At 53.7% G+C, this 20,660-nt stretch overlaps 1 protein-coding gene and 1 pseudogene across 1 annotated transcript; both read left to right on the top strand.

The window, feature by feature from the left end:
- The first annotated feature begins 130 nt into the window (after positions 1–130).
- LOC105465828 (sphingomyelin phosphodiesterase 4-like) lies at positions 131–20,305 on the top strand (annotated as a pseudogene).
- On the top strand, positions 19,839–20,432 carry LOC139355407 (coiled-coil domain-containing protein 74B-like). Its single transcript, XM_071079874.1, has 3 exons — positions 19,839–19,976; positions 20,046–20,102; positions 20,302–20,432. Exons 1-3 carry the CDS (start codon positions 19,876–19,878, stop codon positions 20,369–20,371), a joined length of 228 nt encoding a protein of 75 aa, XP_070935975.1. The 5' UTR covers positions 19,839–19,875; the 3' UTR covers positions 20,372–20,432.
- Positions 20,433–20,660: the final 228 nt, after the last annotated feature.

Here is a 20,660-nt window from a genome sequence, read left to right as displayed (position 1 = left end):
TGTGGCTGCTGCATTCCGCCAGGGCCAGCACTCCCCCGAGGGCAGTGCTGCCTGTGTTTCTCTCTGAGGAGGCACAAATCACAATTATTAGGAATGGGCGAGCCCCGTAACTGTAGCATCTACTGTACTCATGCTCCTTGAGCAACATTTGTGTCTACATATTTCCATCAAGGCCGCTTCAGCTAGAGGCCCTGCATCAGCCCTGAGTCCTGAGGCTCAGAACCAGTCAAGACAGGTCATGCTCCGGAAGCCCTTGGCAGTGTGCAGGGGATCCTTTAGGATGTATCCCAGGAGCAAAGCCATGCAAGGAGCACACTGCCATGGGAACGTTTTGAAAGGACACACATCACAGGTCCATTTAGGGGAAGGTAGGCACAGCCAGTCCACACCTGGCCTGGACCTGGTCTGCCCTGACGGTGCCAGCAGTGGCAGCAGCAGCAGGGGCTTGCCGCCTCATCCTCTAGGTGTGTTCATGCTGGACCGTACATCTGAGCTGCCCCAGACAGTGACAGGCAGGAAGTACTGCAGTACCAAGTCCTGGAATTGGGTTTCTGATTCCGATTTTGGAAACTCTTACATTGTTTCCTACCTACCCGAGAGTTCTGCAAATAGTGGTCAAGCCTCTTGCTCTTGGGTTTAGCTGCTTGGGTTTAACGACTGGGTTCCTGTCACAGTCTGAATGCTTGAGACTTTCCTTCTGACCGCCAGAGTCTCACTCAGATGAAGGCCACGGGTTCAGAATTTCTTTGATTTGTAATTTGCTTACTTTACTCTTTTGTGTGAAGATAGCCAAGAAAGATCTGCAACCACACTTGGGCCAGAGCTTTACTTGAATATATTTCCCTGGGCTCAGGGTGTTGATAGCATTAGCAAGACCGAGTGAGGGGACCCACCAGGAGAAAAATGTGCCCGGGTAGCAGGCTTGCCTGTGGGGTCACAGCCCCCCATGTGGAGTGCCTTGGCCAGGACTCTCTTCTGCTGCAGGCTGGCAGGGTCAGTCCTGTGGGCTCTAACCAGGGCATGTGTCCCCTGCTTGATTCACAGTATTTGATCCCCCATTTCATCCCCCCAGCTTTTCCTTCGTCCTGACTGAGACAGTACCTTGACCACCCTGTGACTTGGTTAGCTGCATGTTCCCCCTGCAGGCTCAAACCCTGACTGGGGTCTTGCATCTTCCAGACACTGAGGTCAAGGCTGCAGTAAGCCGTGATTGCACCACTGCACTCCAGCCAGGGCAACAGAGTGAGACCCTGTCTCAAAAAATATGTAGTTTGTTTATTTTAATTTTAATTTTAGTTTTTTTGTTCTCTTCATTGTTTTTATTTTTCCTTAGTCTTCTGTCACACACACACAAAAATGTATTTTGTTAAGAGACTGACTTACTTAACTGGCCCAAATCTAAAGCAACGCTGCTTGGTATGCCATGTACCACACTGGAAGAATCCAAAGCTTCTCTTCTCATTGGCACCATCACACCAGGGTTCCTTTGGGCGCAGGGCTGATCCCGTGGGTCTCAGCCAGGGAGTGGCCTCCTCGGAGGGAGCTGGGCAGCAGGCAGTGCAGGACTAGAGCCGGGTGCTGGGCCTGCCTGCAGCCTCGCCGCACACGGTTTCAGGATCTGCATACCATCTTCCATGGCTGGTAGAGAGCATTTTCGGCAGCCTGGATGGTGTCCTCGTTGGCTGGAACCTCTGCTTCTTACAGGGGCACCTGGATCCTGTGGAGTACAGCATCGTGGAGTTTCTCAATCCTGGGTGGGGAGGTTTGTCACCTGAGAGAGGCTGGGTGCTTTCTCATGGTGATTCCACCTGTAAATCACTCTCTCGATTTCTTAAGAAACAATCAAAGCAAGATAATTTGCAGTTTATTTGCCCTGTTTTTGTTTGTTTGGTCAATTTAATGTTCAGTGGCCCACTGATGAAGTTGGTTTATAAGCTTCAAGCCGAAGACTGTAAGGCTGACTTTCCCATCTCCTTTCTGCCTGTAAGTAAACCACAGTGGTGAGAGTGGTGCTCGGGACAGTGGACCTTGCACAGCTCTGCGGTGACGGGCAGTCTCCTCCAGTCCTCCAAGGACAAATTGAGGGGTGATTTGCTCGGGGGATATGAGAGGGAAAGGACATGGGTATTGCATGGCTGCTACCCTTGCTGTCTGCAGCTTTTTATGAGATGGTAGGAGAAGTTCTGAGCAAAGACTCTTGTTCAGGCACTGCTCAGAGACAGGGCACTGTCCCCACAGGTTGGTTCTGTGTACACGTCTTCCCCAGCAGCCTTCCCAAAGGCTGCTGTGTGTGGGGCACCAGGTATCAGGCACTACGTACCAGCACCTGCCCACAGCCTCGCTGCATCTCTCTGAAGCCGTCCATCCAGGAGCACGTCCTCCTCAACAGTCCCCTGTACCACAATGAGGTCCAGTTCCCCCTCACTGGGGGCTTTGGCCTGAACCTAGTCCTGAGTATCCTTTGGTGGCCCTGAGGTAGGGAGGCTGTGGGTGACTCAGCAACCCTGTGTGTTTACCCCTGACGCTGCTGTCAGATCTGTTGGAGTATTACATATTCTCCTTTGCCTTGAGCCTCATCACTCAAAAAGTAGGGAAGAGATGCCTCTTGCTGGGAGGGGCGGGGCCGGGCCCTGGGCTTCCCTGCACTTGCCGGTGCTTGGTGGCCAGGCGGTGTCCAGAGCCCACACTAACACATAGCTTGGTTTTCCAGCCACTCCGTGTCCCTCCACGTCTGTACTTCAGGCGTACCTACTTCATCCTGGTGGACAGGTACCTGTTGTGGTTCCTGCCCACTGAAGGCAATGTGCCCCCACCCCACACTCTCCTCCAGCCCAGGGGGGCCAGACCCTCACCAGCTCCCAGGTAAAGCTGCCCTGATTGTTACCAGCAGGTCTTGATAGGGAGGCTCTGGGTCAAAGAGTCTGTTGTACCAGTCCAAACAGGCTGGGCCTGATGCCGGACTGCACAGTGGGGGAGTGTGAACCAGGAGCTCTCATGTCTGGCTGTGCTGGGGCCTCCGTGGGCCCTAACCCAGGGCCTCTTGGCTGACTTCCCAGGAGACCCCTTTGCTCCAGCAGCAGCTGCCTGTGCACCTCCGACTCTCCTCAGTCTCTCTGGCCTATCACCTTTCCCGGGAGGCTGCATGCAGGCCCCTCCCTGCAGATGCTGGCCCATCCCAGATCTGCTGGCACGTGCAGACCAGGCCGGGCCTCTACCTACAATTCATATGTTGAACAGGTGCCCCCAGAGAGTGGCAAGGAGAAAGGGGGCAGCAGGAGGAGATGCTGCCCGGGTGGCGGCAGTGATCAGTGGCCCTGAAATGTGGCTGATCCTGTGGAGGACTCGGAGGCGAGGCGGATTCACACCTCTCAGATGCACAGTCCAGCTGCCAAGCGGTTTATGCCTGATTTTTTTTTTTTTTTTGCCTGTTTTAACATTTTGGGTCTTTTTACTTCTTTCTTTTAGAAATTATATATATATGTATATATAAATACATAAATTGTACATAATAAATATATAATATATAACATATTAATTCATATATTTAAATATACATATTTTATATATTACATATATATATTTTTGAGATGGAGTCTCACTCTGTCACCTAGCCTGCAGTGCGGTGGCACAATCTTGGCTCACTGCAACCTCAGTGTCCCAGGTTCAAGCAATTCTCCCACCTCAGCTTCCTGAGTAGCTGCGATTACAGGCATGTGTTACCACCCTCAGCTAATTTTTGTATTTTCAGTAGAGACAGGGTTTCACCATGTTGGCCAGGCTGGTCTTGAACTCCTGACCTCAACTGACCTGCCCACCTCAGCCTCCCAAAATGCTGGGATTATAGGCGTGAGCCAGTGAGCCACTGCACGCTGGCTTTTTTTTTTTTTTTTTTGAGACAGGGTCTAGCTTGGTCACCTAGGCTGAAGTGCAGTGCAACGTCGACCTCCTGAGCTCAAGTGATCCTCCTCCTTCGGCATCCCAAGTAGCTGGTACTGTAGGCATGCTGCACCCCCACACCCAGCCTTTACTTTTTTTTTTTTTTTTTTTTTTTTTTGAGACGGAGTCTCGCTGTGTCGCCCAGGCTGGAGTGCAGTGGCGCGATCTCGGCTCACTGCAAGCTCTGCCTCCCGGGTTCACGCCATTCTCCTGCCTCAGCCTCCGAGTAGCTGGGACTACAGGCGCCCGCCACCACGCCCGGCTAGTTTTTTGTATTTTTAGTAGAGACGGGGTTTCACCGTGTTAGCCAGGATGGTCTCGATCTCCTGACCTCGTGATCCACCCGCCTCAGCCTCCCAAAGTGCTAGGATTACAGGCTTGAGCCACCGCGCCCGGCCTCAGCCTTTACTTTTTGTAAGATGTGTCTAGTTATGCTGCCCAGGCTGGTCTAGAACTCCTGGGCTCAAGTGATCCTCTTGCCTCAGCCTCCCAAAGTGCAGGGATTATGGGCATGAGCCACCAAATTCAGCCATCATGTTTGTTTTTTGGTATGTTTTGGAGACAGGGTCTCGCTCTCTTTCCCAGGCTGGAGTGCAATGGCAAAATCTCAGCTCACTGCAACCTCCGCCTCGGGTTCAAGTGATTCTCCCGGCTCAGGGAGAGGGCTGCCCTTTGGGCTGTCTGATATTTGCTGGGGCTTGCTGAGGGCTGCCCCTTGGGCTGATATCAGCTTGGGCTTTGTTGGCAGTAGCACCGCAGTGGGACATCTGGTCCTTGCCAAGTGTCTCACCAGGAGGGCTGCAGTGCGTCTTTACCCCATTGCTGATGATGCTAGCGTTATCACTGGGCAGAAAGAATGTCGGCCAGGTTTGTCCCTGTAAAATCAGTACTTTGTGCCTAGATTAAATAGTAATGAAGCCAGGCGCTGTGGCTCATGCCTGTAATCCCAGCACTTCGGGAGGCCAAGGTAGAGGATCACTGGAGTTCAAGAGTGCGAGACCAGCCCGGACAACATAGAAAAACCCCATCTCTACCCAAAATTTACGTCAGGCATGGTGGTGTGCACCTGTAATTCCAGTTATGTGGAAGGCTGAGGCGAAAGGATCATTTTCACCCTGGAGGCAGTGGCGGCAGTGAGCCAAGATCGTGCCACTGTCATCCAGCCTGGGCTACAGAGCGAGACCTTATCTCAACAATAAAAATTAGTAATGAGTGCCTGGACAACATAACACGATTTTGTTCCTGTTAAAAACATTAGCCAGGCATGGTGGTGTGCACCTGTGGTCCCAACAACTTGGGAGGCCTAAGTCTAGGAGGTTGAAGTTGCAGTGAGCTGTGACTGCGTCACTGCACTCCAGCCTGGGCAACAGAATGAGACACTGTCTCAAAAAATAAAGAAAAATAAATTGGTAATGAGGATTTATCAGGAAGATGTATGAGGACTTTGTAATTTCACTAGTATTAGCATCTGCTGTTGATTCTCTCCTTTTTTCAAATTCATTTTATTTTGAGACAGGTTCTTGTTCTCTCACCCCAGGCTGGAGTGAAGTGCTGTGATCTCGGCTCACGGCAGCCTTAACTTCCTGGGCTCAAGTGATCTTCCTGCCTGAGCCCAAGTATCTGGGACTATAGGCAGGCACCATCACACCTGGCTAATTTTTGTATTTTTGTAGAGACAGGGTTTTGCCATGTTGCCCAGGCTGGAAATTTCTTATTTTCTTAGAAACAGGGTATTGCTCTGTCACCGCAAGCTGGAGTGAAGTTGGCATGATCATGCATCACTGTAGCCTCAACTCCTGGACCCAAGCCATTCTCCTTCCTCAGCCTTGTAAGCAGCTAGGACTACAGGCACATGCCACCATGCCCAGCTATTTTATGGTTTAATGTTTTTGTAGAGACAGGGTCTCACTTTGTTGCCCAGGCTGGTCTCAAATGCCTGGTCTCAAGAAATCCTCCTACCTTGGCCTCCCAAAGTGCCGAGATGACAGGTGTGAGCCTCCATGCCTGACCTCAGTGTTGATTCTGGACCAAATCAGCTCTTAATAGGGTGGTTGCCAAATGGTGGTTCTCTAACTTCATCCCTTCTACATTGATTGGTGGGTCAGTGGTCACTCTGTGGTAAGGAACACTTCTCTCTTTGCTATTTATTCAGGGATGTCGGTGTGGGTCACGGGGCGGCGGGGAGCATTGTGTTATTGAACAAGTTGTAATCAGTCCCTACTGCCACAGATTTTGATGTCCAGATTGTCCCTGACTACGCCAGTGGGAGCCTGTAACTTGGACCTGTTTCCGTGTCTCCCTCAGGACACCAGCCATGCCCTTTGCTTCCTACAGCCTCCACCACACTAGCCTCCCGAAGCCAGACATCTCTCATCAGACGTCTGTGAATGCGGACCCCCACCTCCCACAAGATCTGGAGGTCAGAAACTGCTCCAGGTGAGAGCCCAGCTGGTCTCAGCTTCTGTTTCAAAAGAAACTGTTTAGCCAGCAGGTGCCGTGGCTCATGCCAGTAATCCCAGCACTTTGGGAGGCTGAGGTGGGTGGATCATGTGAGGTCAGGAGTTTGAGACCAGCCTGTCCAACATGGTAAAACCCTGTCTCTACTAAAAACACAAAAATTAGCCAGGCATGCTGGCAGCCGCCTGTAGTCCCAGCTACTCAGGAGGCTGAGGCAGAGAATTGCTTGAACCAGACGAGGCAGAGGCTGCAGTGAGCTGAGATCACACCACTGCACTTTAGCTTGGGTGACAGAGCTAGACTCCATCTCAAAAAAAAAAAAAAAAAAAAAAAAGAAAGAAAGAAAAGAAACTGTTCAGCCACCTTCCACTATGTGGAAGAGTGTCCCAGAGACGGCCCCTCAGCCAGGGGCTGATTCTAAATTGTTGATATTTTCCTGCTATGACATTTAGAAAACATGAAAATAAATCTGCCCACCAATCTAGCTTATATGTCATTGACAATGTTTTTCATCCCAGGATCTCCTGTCCACGGGAGTTGTTTCGGTTTGCCCGTGGTGATATAATTGTTTCCGTCTTTTAGTTTCCATTTCCTGTGTTGTTGGAGATGTTTCCTGTGATTACCACCATGTGGATATTAAGCCCTGCCCCAGTAGCATTTTTATGACACTGAATGGTGAGGGGTCTGTGCAGCCTCCACAGGCCTTCAACTGATTCAGAGGATTTGAGTAGTAGGTGACAGAGTCCCTTGTCTGCCCAGAGGCGATCCAGCCTCTCAGGATGGTATGGGCCGGCTCACTTCCTGAGTGCTGGCCACCTCTCAGGTCCTGGCTGTGTGTTCTTGGCACACCTCAGAGAATCGGCAGGTGCTGCTTCTGACACTGGATCCTAGGGCTGACCTGGTAGCCTCAGCCTCACTGTTGACAGTCTGGAATGTAGATAAGATAGGATTCTTTTTCCCACCTTGTACATAACTCCTAGTATCTGGGGTGCTGCATTTTTTGAAGCCTCCATGCCATTTCACAGCTTCTTCCAGGGGTGGAATGGTAGGAACCATCATTCCTGTTCAGAGGGGACCACCGTGCCCCGATGGCTCTCGGGTATGTGGACTGTGGGCTGTGCTGGCTGTGAAGTGGGCAGGGCAAGCTTACAGGACAGAACTGGAAGGTTCTGCTGTTTTCCAGACCAAAGCATTATTATTATTATTATTCTAGATGGAGTCTCTGTCACCCAGGCTGGAGTGCAATGGTGAGATCTTGGCTCACTGCAACCTCCACCTGGGTTCAAGTAATTCTCCTGCCTCAGCCTCTGAGTGGCTGGGATTACAGGCACCCGCTGCTGTTGCAGGAAGTCAGGGACCCCAAATGGAGGGACTGGCTCTGTGTTCTTGGCAGAAGAACATAAATTGTGAAGATTTCATGGACATTTATCACTTCCCCAATCAATACTTATAATTTCCTATGCCTGTCTTCAATCTCTTAATCCTGTCATCTTCATAAGCTGAGGATCCTGTGATGATTGCGTTATCTGCACAAATTGTTTATAGAGCATGTGTGTTTGAACAATATGAAATCTGGGCATCCAAAAGGAACAGGATGGCTGCGATTTTCAGGGAACAAGGGAGATAACCATTGGGCCTGACTGCCTGAGGGGCCAGACAGAACAGTTATACTTCTCTTCTTACAAAAGTGAATGGGAGAAATATTGTTGAATTCTTTTTCTCAGTGAGGAACAGCCCTGAGAAAGAGAATCATCCCTAGGGGGAGGTCTCTAAAATGGCCGCTCTGGGAGTGTCTGTCTTATACAGTTGTAGGTAAGGGATGAAATAAGCCCCGTCTCCCAGGCTTATTAGGATTAGAAAATTTCTGCCTAGTAAATTTCAGTCAGACCGGTTGTCTGCTCTCAAACCCTGTCTCCTGACAAGATGTCATCAAGGACAATGCATCCCAGTGGGACATGAAACTTCATCAGCAACTCTAATTTCACCTTGGTCCTGTGATCTTGCTCTGCCCCCATTTGCTTTGTGATATTTTATTGCCCTGGAAGCATGTGACCTCTGTGACCCACACCCTATTTGTACACCCCTCCCCTTTTGAAATCCATAATAAAAACTTGCTGGTTTTGTGGCTCAGGGGGCATCATGGAACCTGCCAACATGTGATGTCTCCCCCGGACACCCAGCTTTAAAATTTCTCTCTTTTGGACTCTTTCCCTTTATTTCTCAGACTGGCTGACACTTAGGGAAAATAGAAAAGAATCTACATTGAAATATTGGGGGCTGGTTCCCCCAATACGCTGCCATGCCCAGCTAATTTTTGCATTTTTAGTAGAGACAGGGTTTTACCATGTTGGTCCAGGCTGATCTCGAACTCCTAACCTCAGGCAATCCACCTGCCTCAGCCTCCCAAAGTGCTGGGATTACAGGTGTAAGCCACCACACCTGGCTCTTTTTGCTTTTTAATTAATAAAAAAATTTTAATTTTAAAATATACATAAAATGTACTGTCTTAACCACTTCCAAGTGTACAGCCAGTAGTGTTAAGTACATTCACGTTGCTGTGCCTCCCATCTCCAGAATGCTTTTTACCTTGCAAAACTGAAACTGAACTGGCCTGGGAACGGGGGCCTCACACCTGTAATCCTAGCACTTTGGGAGGCCAAGGAGGGAAGCATTGCTCAAAGCCAGAAGTTCAAGACCAGCCTGGCAAACATAGTGAAACCCCATCTCTTTTAACAAAAAAGAAACTAAACCGTTAAACAATTCCCCACCCAGCCCGTGGCAATCACTATTCTGCTTTCTTTCTATGGATTTGACTCCTAGATCTCATATTGCATAATGGACTCAAGATTAATCCACGTTACAGATTGTCAGAAATGTCCTTCCTTTTTAAGGCTGAATAGTGTTCTATTGTGTGGATGTACCACATTATGTGTATCCATTCATCTCCCAGTGGACACTTGAGTTACTTCTGCTTTTCTTTTTTGTTTGAGACAGGGTCTCACTCTGTGTTGCCCAGGCTGGAGTGCAGTGTCACCATCTCAGCTCACTGCAGCCTCAAACTACTGGGAACAAGTGATCCTCCCACCTCAGACTCCCAAGTAGCTGAGACTATAGATGTGTCCCATCATACCCAGCTCATTTTTGTATTTTTTGTAAAGACAGATTTTCACTATGTTGGCCAGGCTGATCTTGAACACCTGCCTCGAGCGATCCACCTGCCTCAGTCTCTCAAAGTGCTGGGATGACAGGCATCAGCCACCACATCTGCTGGCTGCCTTTTGACTCTATCAGTAGTATCTTTTAATAAAAGAGTGTTGATTTTGATAAAGCCTGGTTGTCTGTTTCTTTCGTTGCCTGCGCTTTGGGTGTCATATCTAATTAATCATCGTGAAATCCAGTGTAACGTTCTCCCATGTTTTCTTCTGAGTTTATGGTTTTAGTTCTTATCCTTGGGTTGCTTACTGACTTTCAGTTTTTGGCAATGGTGTGAAGGAAGGGCCCAGCTTCACTGTTCTGCATGTGGATATTCCGCGTTCCCAGCTCTACGTTGGAGGCACTGTCCTTTCCCCACTGAACGGTCTTGGCACCATTGTTGAGAATAATTTGACTAATGCTTTTTTGCAGGTTTTTGTTGAAATGTTGCTTCGCTAGTATTCCTCGGAGATGTGCCAAAATATGCAGTCCCCTTACGCCAAGGTATGTTTCCACAGTTTTTGTTCCCTCCTCCTCCTTCTGACCCTGCTCAGCCTGTTGCTTCTTATCCTGCCTGAGTTTGCCCAGGCTGGATGGTGGGAATAGAAACTCACCACCCACCCCTCACTCAGAAGCCAAACAAGAGGTGGGCATAGTTCTCTAGTCCCTGATGGGGGGCAGGGGGCGTTGCACCCTGTTGTGTGGACACTTGAGGCCTGGCCTCTCTGGAGCCCCCTCCCTGGCAGGGGAACAGATGAAGCTGTGGTGCTCTTGCTCTGGGTGTGGCGGAACTGTGACGTCTCTGGGAGCCACGTTCTCGTCTCCTTGACCATTAGCAGCAACTTGGTGTTTTCTCATGAAGTGGCTGCCTGGGGCAGACGTCTGCCCACGGTGGTGACCTGGAGCCTCCTTTTGCTGTGCCCCCTACTCCCCCACCTCCTCCAGAGCATGAACAAGCAGCCGCTCTCACGGTGTGTCTCCTGCATGAGGCCTGGCCTGCCTTCTCTCCCTTCACTTTACCTCTTCCTGTTCCCTCTCTGGGGAGCACACTAGTCACAGATGCATGGAGGTGGCGGAGACCCCGGGTCACTCCTGCTGTTGCTGTCCATGGAGCTAACATCCCCCGGACTAGTCAGAGTGAGAAAGCGGTAGATCCCCTGTCGGTCACCCTCCGTGGAGCAGCCTGGCTCACACAGATCCAGGATTCTGCCTGAGGTGGCATCAGTCACGTAGTCTGGTGCCCACAGTGTCTGTGCATCAGTGTGCTTCGGAGACTTTGGCTTTGTCACTAACACCATTCTTGAGGGCTTCCTCTAGAATAAAGGCTCTGTGGGTGATGGAGTTCAGAAGAGCATCCTGTCACTCCTCTGCTTCCGGGGAAGAGCTGTGGATCTGCTTCTGCCACAGTCTCTGCAGCCAGTTCTACGGCCCCAGGCTTTGCAGTGTGGAGGCTGTCTTAAAAGCATAGGGTCCCCAAATCCTTACCCTCAGCATCGCATGGGAGAACGGGGAAAAGCGGAGGACCCCTGCTGGGGCCTCCTGAGTCACCAAGAGCCACATGGAGTGCCCTTCCTGCTCCCAGAGCAGACTAGCTGCGTGCGCCTGGGGGCCTGGTTGTTCCCAGGGCCCATTCCTCCCATGCGGCTCTGGGACCCTCAATGTTCCTGCCTGTGGTTCTGGCCTGGCAGGAGCAGGGGCTGCTACACTGCATTGTGTTCCTGTGGCTCCTTCTGCCTTCGGAGTGGAAACACACCTACTTTCAAAGGCCAGCCAGAAAGGCTCTTCTGGGCTGTCACCTATGAAGATTGTGTCCTCACGGGCCAGACAGAAAAGCAGGTGGCTGTCCCTGGAGAAGGCAAGAGGTGCCTTTCCCTTGTCCACACTCACGTACTCTTGGCCAGACCTAGGGGTGGGTGGGCCCTGCTCAGAATGACTTGCAGTGCTGGTACCAAGTACCCAGAAATAATCCACTCTTTGCTTCTTCCAACTGAGGTTAAAAAAAAAAAAAAGTGAGAAAACTGGGTGGGTGGGAACGAGAGAAAGGCAGCTACGGATGTCTGTGTCCTCTAAGGTCCCTTGCCACTTGCCTGGGCCTGTGCCGCACCCGCCATACAGAAATCACTGCCCATCCCTGCTAGCCCTTGTCTCCAGACGCAAGAAGTGAGGCTCCTGGGGTGATCGCCCTCACCCTGGTTGAGTCCAGGGTGTGTGCTTGCTCCTTGGTGGCCCTGTGGGCAGTAAGGACAGCCATGGTGCTGCAGGCCACTGTCCCCCTGCAAGTGAGGAGACACCACGCTGGGGACCTGTATGTCTGATTCCTGCCTGAGACCCAGATCTGGCACAGAGGAAGGGTGTGGAGGGCACCACCACCACCCTGCTCTGCCTGTCTTGATGTCTAGTAGGTGTGTTCTGATCTCTCCTGATGTGGACACCAGTGGGTGCACTGCTCAGGCAGGAGGCATACTGCTGTCAGAGCAGGATGTGCGCGTCGCTCTGGCTATGCTAGGCTGAGTGTGCTTTGGCAGGCCACGGTGCTGCAGGGCGTGGAGGAAATTGGAGGGTCTTGGCTGGGAGTCAGCTCAGCCTCAGATTCCTGCTCCCTCTGGGTGTGTGTGGTTCTGGCCAGATCCTTGGGAGCTCCTGCCCTTGGAAGCCCACCTTATCTGGAGGGTGAAAGTTCCTGGTGCTACAGGAGAGGTTGCCTCCTAGATTTGGAGCTGATGTGCACACCACCTCAGCTGACCTCCAGACTGTAGGGGTGGAGGGAAGGGCCTGGTGCCGAGGGACCTGTGTTCGTCCTTAGTTCTCAGAGAGCCCACTCATGGAGGGGACATTGATTGGGTTTTAGACACATAGGAATTAATCATGTCTTATACCACTTTGGTAAATTTCTCAAGACAACCCAGGGAAATCCAGTCAATTTCGTGTGTCTTTTCTGGGCAGAGTTCACCTCCTGGAACATGCTCCACTGGTTTCTTTTCTGAGCCTCAGGATCTCGAGGTCTTGGTGGCTGGCAGCATGTCCCAGTGAGGGCCCTGGGCTCTTGGAGAACTCTGATGCGTATGTGTGACAGTATGGCCTGAGGCACTGGGGAGGGTGGATCTAATCTGGAATGGTAGCAAGTTGGGCCCTTCCAATGAGCTGGAGAGGTCTTTAGGGCCCAGCAACAGTGAGTGGCCACCCAGGTGGCCTGGAGGGTGTCTGCCTGGGCCTCCAAGGCTGATGAGTGCATGGCCACAGCCCTGGCCTGGCTGTGGAGCGGGGGTGCTACACTGACCCGTGGTTGTTGAGACTGTTTGGATTATCACTGTGGCGTTTCTCACTTCTGGTCTCATTCTCATTGCTCTGCTTTGCCCTCCCATGTCTGGTCCCATCTCTCCTGTTCCCCAACCCAACCTCTCGTCCTCTGCTCTTCTGTCTTCCGGCTTCTGTTGGTTATCTCAGCTGGAGATTCTGCACTACTGTGTCTCCAGCACCCTCCACAGCCCTGCCCAACTTAGCCTCCAGGCTCTTCACAGCCTACCAAGTACCGGCTGTGGTTCTTTGTTCCTTTCCCCTCGCCCAGAGTGCATGTCCATGCCTGGCAAAGCAAGGGGTCAGCTGCAGGTGACTCAAGAGTTTAGCTCCAGGCAGAATGAAATCCCTGTGTTGGGGAGGTGGGGGTCAGCCTCCAGCCTGGCCTGGCCCCTGGCTTTGCAGAGTAGCCTGGTGTGGGCGGAAGTGTGGCTATGAGGAAGAATGAGGTGCATGGCCCCGGCTGGCAAGGCTCCCAGCCAGTGGAGGTGTCACAAGCATCTGCTGTTGGGGGCCCCGTGCTTGGTGCTGGTGTGAAGAGCTGGAATCATCAGGCCTCTGCAGTGGCAAGGTTCACCCCCACTTTGCAGGGCTTGGCACTTGGGAAGATACAGAGGCCTGGGACTCCCGGGTGGTGTGGTTTCTGCCTTCTTCAGAAGTGTCTGTCACCCCGCCTGGAGGTGCTGTGACCCACAGCCTGCGTGTGAGGCAGGGGGGTGGGAAGAACTTGGGGCTTGACCCTGTAGCCCACAGAGGCTGTCAGTCTTTGACAGCCCAGACACGGCCCGGCCTTCACCTGGGGAGCTCTGGCCACTCACACACACCTCCAGAGGTGGATGAGTGTAAGTGGTGACCTCATAGAGGTTGCAGCTATCTAGGCAGAAATGACAAGTGTGTGCATGGATTTGGGGTCAGTGAAGCAGAGTTCAGACCTGTAGGGGATTTCAGGGATGGCAGAGTTAATGAATCTGTGAGAGTCGGGGAGACGAGCTGTGTTCACAGCCAGGGGTCTGTCCTGTTCACCTGGGAAGGAGCACATGAGTGAACGGGAATTTGAGGACAAGGTGAGAAAACGTGTTGGGCCCTGAGTGCTGGTGGCCTGGGATGCCAGCCACAGCACACGGGGGCACCCCATTCTGCAGGAGCCACTGCAGAGGAGGGACTAGAGGGCTTGGGCCACCAGGTGAGGACGACAGCTTCCAGGAAGCATCTGGCAAACCCTATGGTGGGAGGGGTGACTACTGAAGCCCACATGGGGTGAGCTGAGGTACTACAAGGCTGGCCCAGTGGGAAACGTGGGGCTTTGAGGACATATCCTTAAGCAGCAAGCAGGTGCAACTGTCACCAGGGACTCCATGTGGGCACGTGGCCCAGGAGGGGTGCAAAGCTGAGGGAGAAGTTTGGGTCAGCAAACCTGTAGGAAAATAGCATGAGAGGGTTCCAGGTGACAGCTGGGGACATGGGCAGTGAGCCCTCCAGACCCTTTGGAAGGACCAGGTGAGATGGGTTGAGTGCACCAGTGGGGGAAGGTGGGTTTCCAGTTCCCATGTGGAGGTCATCTGCTCCCCTGAGCTGTAAGGAGGTTAAGGAGGATGTCATGACTCAGGATCCCAGGTCGGGATCGGAGGGAGGGCCAGGGCTGAGACTGGAGGAGATGGACCCTAGACCCACCCTGCCGGTGCCCTTCTGGTCGGGTACTATAGATACAGGTATCTCATACTTTTTTCTTTTTGTTTTTTCTTTCTTTTTTTTTGAGATGGAGTCACCCTCTGTTGCCCAGGCTGGAGTGCAGTGATATGATCTCGGCTCACAGAAGCCTCCATCTCCTGGATTCAAGCCATTCTCTTGCCTCAGTCTCCTTAGCAGCTGGGATTACAGGTGCACGCCACCACGCCCGGCTAATTTTTGTATTTTTAGGAGAGACGGTGTTTCACCATGTTGGCCAGGCTGGTCTCAAACTCCTAACCTCAGGTGATCTGCCTGCCTCAGCCTCCCAAAGTGCTGGGATTACAGGCATGAGCCACCATGCATAGGCCTTCCTTCCAAAACAACGCAAATTTACTGCCCAAAGGCTTAACAGTACAGATAAATAGAAGTAAATAGCTGGGCACGGTGGCCCATGCCTAAAATCCCAGCACTTTGGGAGGCTGAGGCAGGCAGACTGCTTGGAGACCAGCCTGGGTAGCATGACAAGACCCCCGTGTCTACAAAAAAAAAAAAAAACAAAAATTAACCAGGTGTGGTGGTGTGTACCTGTGGTCCCAGCTACTCAGAAGGCTGAGGTGGAAGAATCCCTTGAGCCCAGGAGGCAGAGGCTATGGTGAGCCAAGATCACGCCACTGCATTCCAGCCCGGGTGACAAGAGTGAGACCTTGTCTCAAAAAAGAAGAAAATACCCCTCACCCCACAGCTCGATCCTCAGACTCAGACACTGATCTGTGGGGTGTGTCACCTGGACCTGTGGGACATTTTCCTGACAGGGAGACTTGAGTGGATGGTGACGTGGGCAGTGGCCCCTGAGGGGTCTGCAGCATCCCAGGATATACCTAGAGGCCATGCCCTGTACCAGCCTCAGCAGCACGGATGTGTTGAGGCGCAAAGGGCTGGAGGGCAAGTGTGGAGAGGCGAGCATGTCCACTCAGACTCAGGGTCCCGCCCTCGGTGCCCTCATCCACTGGATGCTCCCACCTGCCCTCCCAATGCTGAGCAACCAGAGGAAGTCCACAGCCAGCAAAAAGGCTTTCCTCTCAGGCTGCGTCTCCAGGATCCTGCTTGTGTGCTGCAAATCAAAGGTTTGGCTTGTACACTCGACTGTGCTCATCTTGGGGTTTTCCTGACCACAGGTCCACGGGCAACAGAGGAAGTGATGCCTGGAGCCTCTCCTGGGCTGATCCCTAGTCTGGCTGTGTCCGGGATGAGGAGCAGATGGAAGGAGTTGGGGAGGAAAGTGAAGCCATGGGATTTTATTTTTTGAAAAGGGTCTTACTATGTCACCCAGGCTGGAGTGCAGTGGCATGATCCTAGCTCACTGCACTCTCAAACTCCTGGGGTCAAGTGATCCTCCCACCCCTGCTTCCTGAGTCACTACAGCTATAGGTGTGCAGCACCCCACCCAGCTAACTTTTAAAAATCTTTCACGGAGACAGGGTCTCCCTGTGCTGCCCAGGCTAATCTCAAACTCCTGGCCTTAGCGATCTTTCTGCCTCAGCCTCCAAAGTGCTGGAATTCCAGGTCTGAGGCACCGCGCCTGAGTTCCATGTGCTTTCTGCACACACTTGGGCGGCAGGTGGGAGACCCCGGATTCAGAACTTGGGGGTGATGCCGGCCTTCTCCTGCCCTGAGGATCAAGCAGTGCCTGCGGGCACAGCCTGGTGAGCCCTATCCTGTGCCACCCACTGCAGGTGGACAGCAGTGGGGAGGGGAGAGGTCAGGGGTGGGAGGGCCCCCACAGATGTGTCTCTCTTAGTGAGCCCTGCCCAGGGTGGGCTGTGTGGGTGTTGGGCCAAGTGTTTCCCTACCATGAGCTGGCTGCCGTCTAGGCCAAGCAGTGCAAGGTAGATCCGCTGGGTACCAGGCACAGTGGTGTCCCAGGGCACAGTCGCCCCACTCCCGGCCTGGTTTGTGCCTCCTGTGGGAAAGTAGAGCAAATGGCCCAGAGCAGGATGTGGTAAGACCTGGAGGCTGAGTGCTGTGGGTGCCACAGTCCTTCCCATCTCTGACTCCTCCTTCTCCACCTAGCAGTGGTTCAGGCCCACTGGGGAACACGTGCTGGTGGTGTGCATGCTGCTGAAGCACCTGCTTGCCTTTGCCAACAGCCTGAAGCCAGAGCAGGCCTCGCTCTCCTCCCACTTCCATGCCACCAGCGCCCTGGAGGAGTTGAAATGGTGGCTGGCCCTTGCGGCTTCCCTCAGCTGCTGTCTCCTCCTCTTACCCTCCTCAGGTGTCGCCCACAGCAACCTCACCCCAGGGCATGGTGGGGGGCAGGGTGAGGAGGAATCCCTTCCTGCCCACAGAGCAGAGAGGCCTCTGGAGGGCTAGGAAGGTGCTTTTTCACCCTGCCCAGATGGCCTGGTGGGGCTGCCAGCTGATCTCTAGCTCCCAGAGCCTCTCTCCAGACTGGCCAGAGAGGCCCCACTGTGCTGCCATCTCTTGCTCCTCCCCACCTGTCTGGAGAAGGGCTGGGGTGACCCTGACTCCCAGCCCCACCAGGGCCAGCAGAGTGGGCTATTTGTGTGGGACTGAGGTGAGGTGTGTGCAGGAGCTGCACTGGCTTGGCCGCCTGCGTGCTGTGTGTTCTTGGGAGGTTCCCTGACCTCTCTGAACCTTGGTTTCTTCCTCTGAGGAGTGAAGCTTAGGCCAGCTCTGAGCATACCTCAGAGATGCATGCTCTCCCCCAGCAGATCCGACCCTTGTTGATGAGTTCTGGACTCATCTATGAGCAGGGCCTCCTTACTGGGCAAGCAGCAGGTGACCCACCCTATTCCCTGCAGGAACGAACGCCGTCCCGAGGTTCATCCAGCAGAAACGCTACCTCTTCCTGCAGCATTGCTTTGGCCACTGGGCGCATTGTTCAGAGCTGTACTGGCCCTGTCAAACGGGTGCCTGTGTCCTCTGTGTACCCTAATGAGGGAGGTCCCCTGGAGTGGATGCGGAGGAGAACAAGTGTTGTTATGAGGCCTTGGAGAGGAGGGATCCTTGGAGAAGAGGGAGCTCTTGGAGGGCCACATGGTTCCGTTTCAGTTTCCAAAGCCAACCCTCAGGTATAGGAAAGCCCTGCCCTGTCCCACCTCTCTAGTGTCAGGCAAGTTTGTAGCCGTTACCCCACCAGGGAGCATTGGGCCCCCTGGGCTGGGAAAGCCCACCCGAGGCCCTGGCTTCTGAAGAGCCGGCAAGAGAGCCACACCTCACAGGGCTGAGTCTCTCCTGCGCCCTCTGGGGGACGTGGGAAGAGCCAGTCCCACCCAGCTGCCGCCTGGGACCAGACTCCGGGCCAACGGAGGATTTGGCCCCCAGCCACTGGGCCCTCAGCTCACGCCTCCCACAGGTCCTGGAAATGTGACTGAGCTACCTGCAGCCATGGCGGTATGCGCCTGACAAGCAGGCTCCAGGTAGCGACTCCCAGTCCCAGTGTGTGTTGGAGAAATGGTGAGTCTCGGCCCCTCTCCTCACAGCCATGCCACTGGCTCCCCAGCATGGACATTGCTCCAGTGGTTGGAGACCAAGTCAGCGGCCTGTGCTGGGGTCAGCCTGGCCCTGGCCCAGGTGGCCTCCTGGGTTCCTCTCCCAGGCCCTGCTTTGTGGAGCACAGACCAGCCCTTCCTAGACTCAACTTTGCCAGACCCTAGAATCGGTTTCTCATGGAAGCAGTGGGTGACCTATCTGGCCCTGTCTCCTCTCCCTTCTGGCCCAGACATATGTTCGGTGACCCCCAAACTATCCGTTGACCCTCACCAGCACAGAGCAGAGCAGGGGCTGCCTTCCCCTCATCCTCTGCTTGATCCTCATGTCCATCTCAGACCAGTGTGTAGACAGCCCCCTGGCTACTCCTTCCTGTCATGGCCGGGCTTTGGCCCCACGACACCAACGGCTCCTACCCAGCCAACGACCTGGACAAGACAGGGCAGGACAGTGTCCAGAGACAGACAAGTACCTGGGGGCGGCCCTGGAGTACCTGCGCCAGATATTCCTGGTACGAACTATGGAGCTGCCTCAGGCCATCAGGGTCTCCTTCCTCAAAGGATCCACTCCCCCTCAGCCTGTGGTCAGTCCCGGGCCCCACTCAGATGGAGCCAGTGTTGTGGGAGGTAGGCCCACACCCTGAGCGTCATGTCTCACTGTTAAGTGGCTGGTGGGGTGAAGACCAGTCCCCACCCTTCTCCTTGGTGCTTCTTTCTGGCAACTCAGTGGAGCACAGCTCACACAGTTCACTTGCCTTGGGCACCACCCAGGATGGGAACAGAAAGCAGCAGCTCCTTGACTGCATTGGGGGTGAGGACAGACTCACCCTCTTGTTTCCGGGTCAGTACCAGGTGAGAAGCCCCTGTCCCAGAGGTGCAGGCTGGGCCCTTAACTGTCCCCAGCTCCTTCCTCCCCTATGAGCAGATGCAGCTCCACTCCTCTGAGTTGTGTCCGGGCTGTGTCTTCTGACCTGTCCCTGTGGCCTGAGTTTCTAGATCATCAATGCGCTGCAAATGTTTGACATTGAGTACCAGGGGCACCCAGAGCTGCAGCCCATCTGGAGCTACAAGATTGCCATCTTGGTCTGTGTGCTCTTCCAGTGGTCGTCTGCCATCAACCACAGAGAACGGGCAGGAGGGACAACCTGGCCTCTTCAGAAAGTGTTCTCAATGCTCCTGCCCAAGGTGGCCTGTGGGGGTGGGGTGCTGCTGTCCTGAGGTCTGTGGTGCCACCACCCCATGCCCTCCTGCCTCTGTCTGTGCATCACTTTGCAGGCCAGATTGCGGTCAACTCTGTGTTCCTGGGACGACTTCCTTGGCAGCTTCTGTCTCTTGTCGTTTCACTAGCCTGCGGTGGCCAGCAGGCACCTGCTAAGCCTCATGGGCAGAAGCAGGCAGCTGGCCACACCCATGGCCCCAGGCTCAGCCTCAGTAGCTACCAGATTCTGTTTTGGCTGCTGCTGGCCTTCTTTGAGGCCTCTCTGTTCTGAGTTGGCCCTCCCTGGCACTGCTGCTTGCCCTGGGCTATGTCCTCTCTGCCTCTAACTGAGTGGGGAAGCTGCAGCAGCCCTGACGATGTCAGCTGCTGTCTTCAGAGAAGGCTGGGGGCATTTGCTACACAGCTCCACCCTTGGGCTTGGGAGATGATGGGTGCACACCCCCCAAAGACCCTGAGCCCACACCTGCAAAAGCCCACCACACTTCCGCACCGTGTGCTCATCTGCCAGCTGTGAAACGTCAACATCTTGCAGGCCCAAGAGGTGAGGCCCTGGGTGGTGGGGGTGGGCCTGGGCAGCCTGGCGCTGCCGCGGGCCCCACCATGCTGACGTCCCTGTCTTTTGGCTGCGTACCTCAAGTCCCTCCTGGAAAAGGGCCAGAAGCCCCTGTGGCCCCAGAGGAGGCTGGGTCTAGCTCTCCCAGGTGAGTGTCTGGTCACCCCTGCCCCATCCCTGGGGCCTGTTTGGGGCTCACTGCTATTCCTACACCCAGGCACCAGGAAGCTGTGCAGTTCCCCAAGGTCTCCACCAAGAGCCTCTTCAAGAAATGGTGAGTCCCCTGGCATGGAGACAGCAGGTCAGCCCTATAGCCTGGGCCCTAGGGAGGGAGTGGGGAAGGAGGGGTGGCAGCACAGAAACAGAGGCGGCTGTGGTCTCACTGGGTCCCAGTGAGGGCCATGCAGGCCCTACTCCCAGCACACTCCACTCCTGGGGATGCTCAAGGTGACAGTCCCTCCACCCATCCCCAGCCTGCTTCTGAGCCCCACACCTGTGACAGTACGTGCCCTCCTGCCCGGAACTGAAGCAGACCCTGAATAATAACTTTGCCAAGTGGCAGGAGAGGCTGCAGGCACTGCAGAACTGGCACCTGCCCCGCTTGGTGCTTTGAGCCGCCTGCATCTGTGTCTGCAGCTGGTCAGTGCCAAGCACACGTACCTGCAGCTGGAGACTGGCTCTCCATAGCATTTCCTGATTAATTCCACTACTTTTCAACCCAGCTAAATTCCAAGATAAATGACACTCAATATAGAAAAAGTACTTGATCTCCAAACTGACAAACTGTTTTGTGTTCTAGTATTTTGCTATTTGGTATTTACACAAAAGCACA

This window comes from Macaca nemestrina, chromosome 15 (genome assembly GCF_043159975.1).
Source record: "Macaca nemestrina isolate mMacNem1 chromosome 15, mMacNem.hap1, whole genome shotgun sequence".
NCBI classification, from domain to species: Eukaryota; Metazoa; Chordata; class Mammalia; order Primates; family Cercopithecidae; genus Macaca; species Macaca nemestrina.
This window is presented reverse-complemented; position numbering and strand designations above follow the sequence as displayed.

Bases quoted from the DNA above. Each gene is read 5' to 3' on its own strand.
- LOC139355407 (XM_071079874.1), top strand. From the start codon at position 19,876: ATGCTGACGTCCCTGTCTTTTGGCTGCGTACCTCAAGTCCCTCCTGGA. The intron at 19,977-20,045 runs GTGAGTGTCTGG...TCCTACACCCAG, and splicing joins GCTGGGTCTAGCTCTCCCAG to GCACCAGGAAGCTGTGCAGT. The intron at 20,103-20,301 runs GTGAGTCCCCTG...ACCCATCCCCAG, and splicing joins AAGAGCCTCTTCAAGAAATG to CCTGCTTCTGAGCCCCACAC.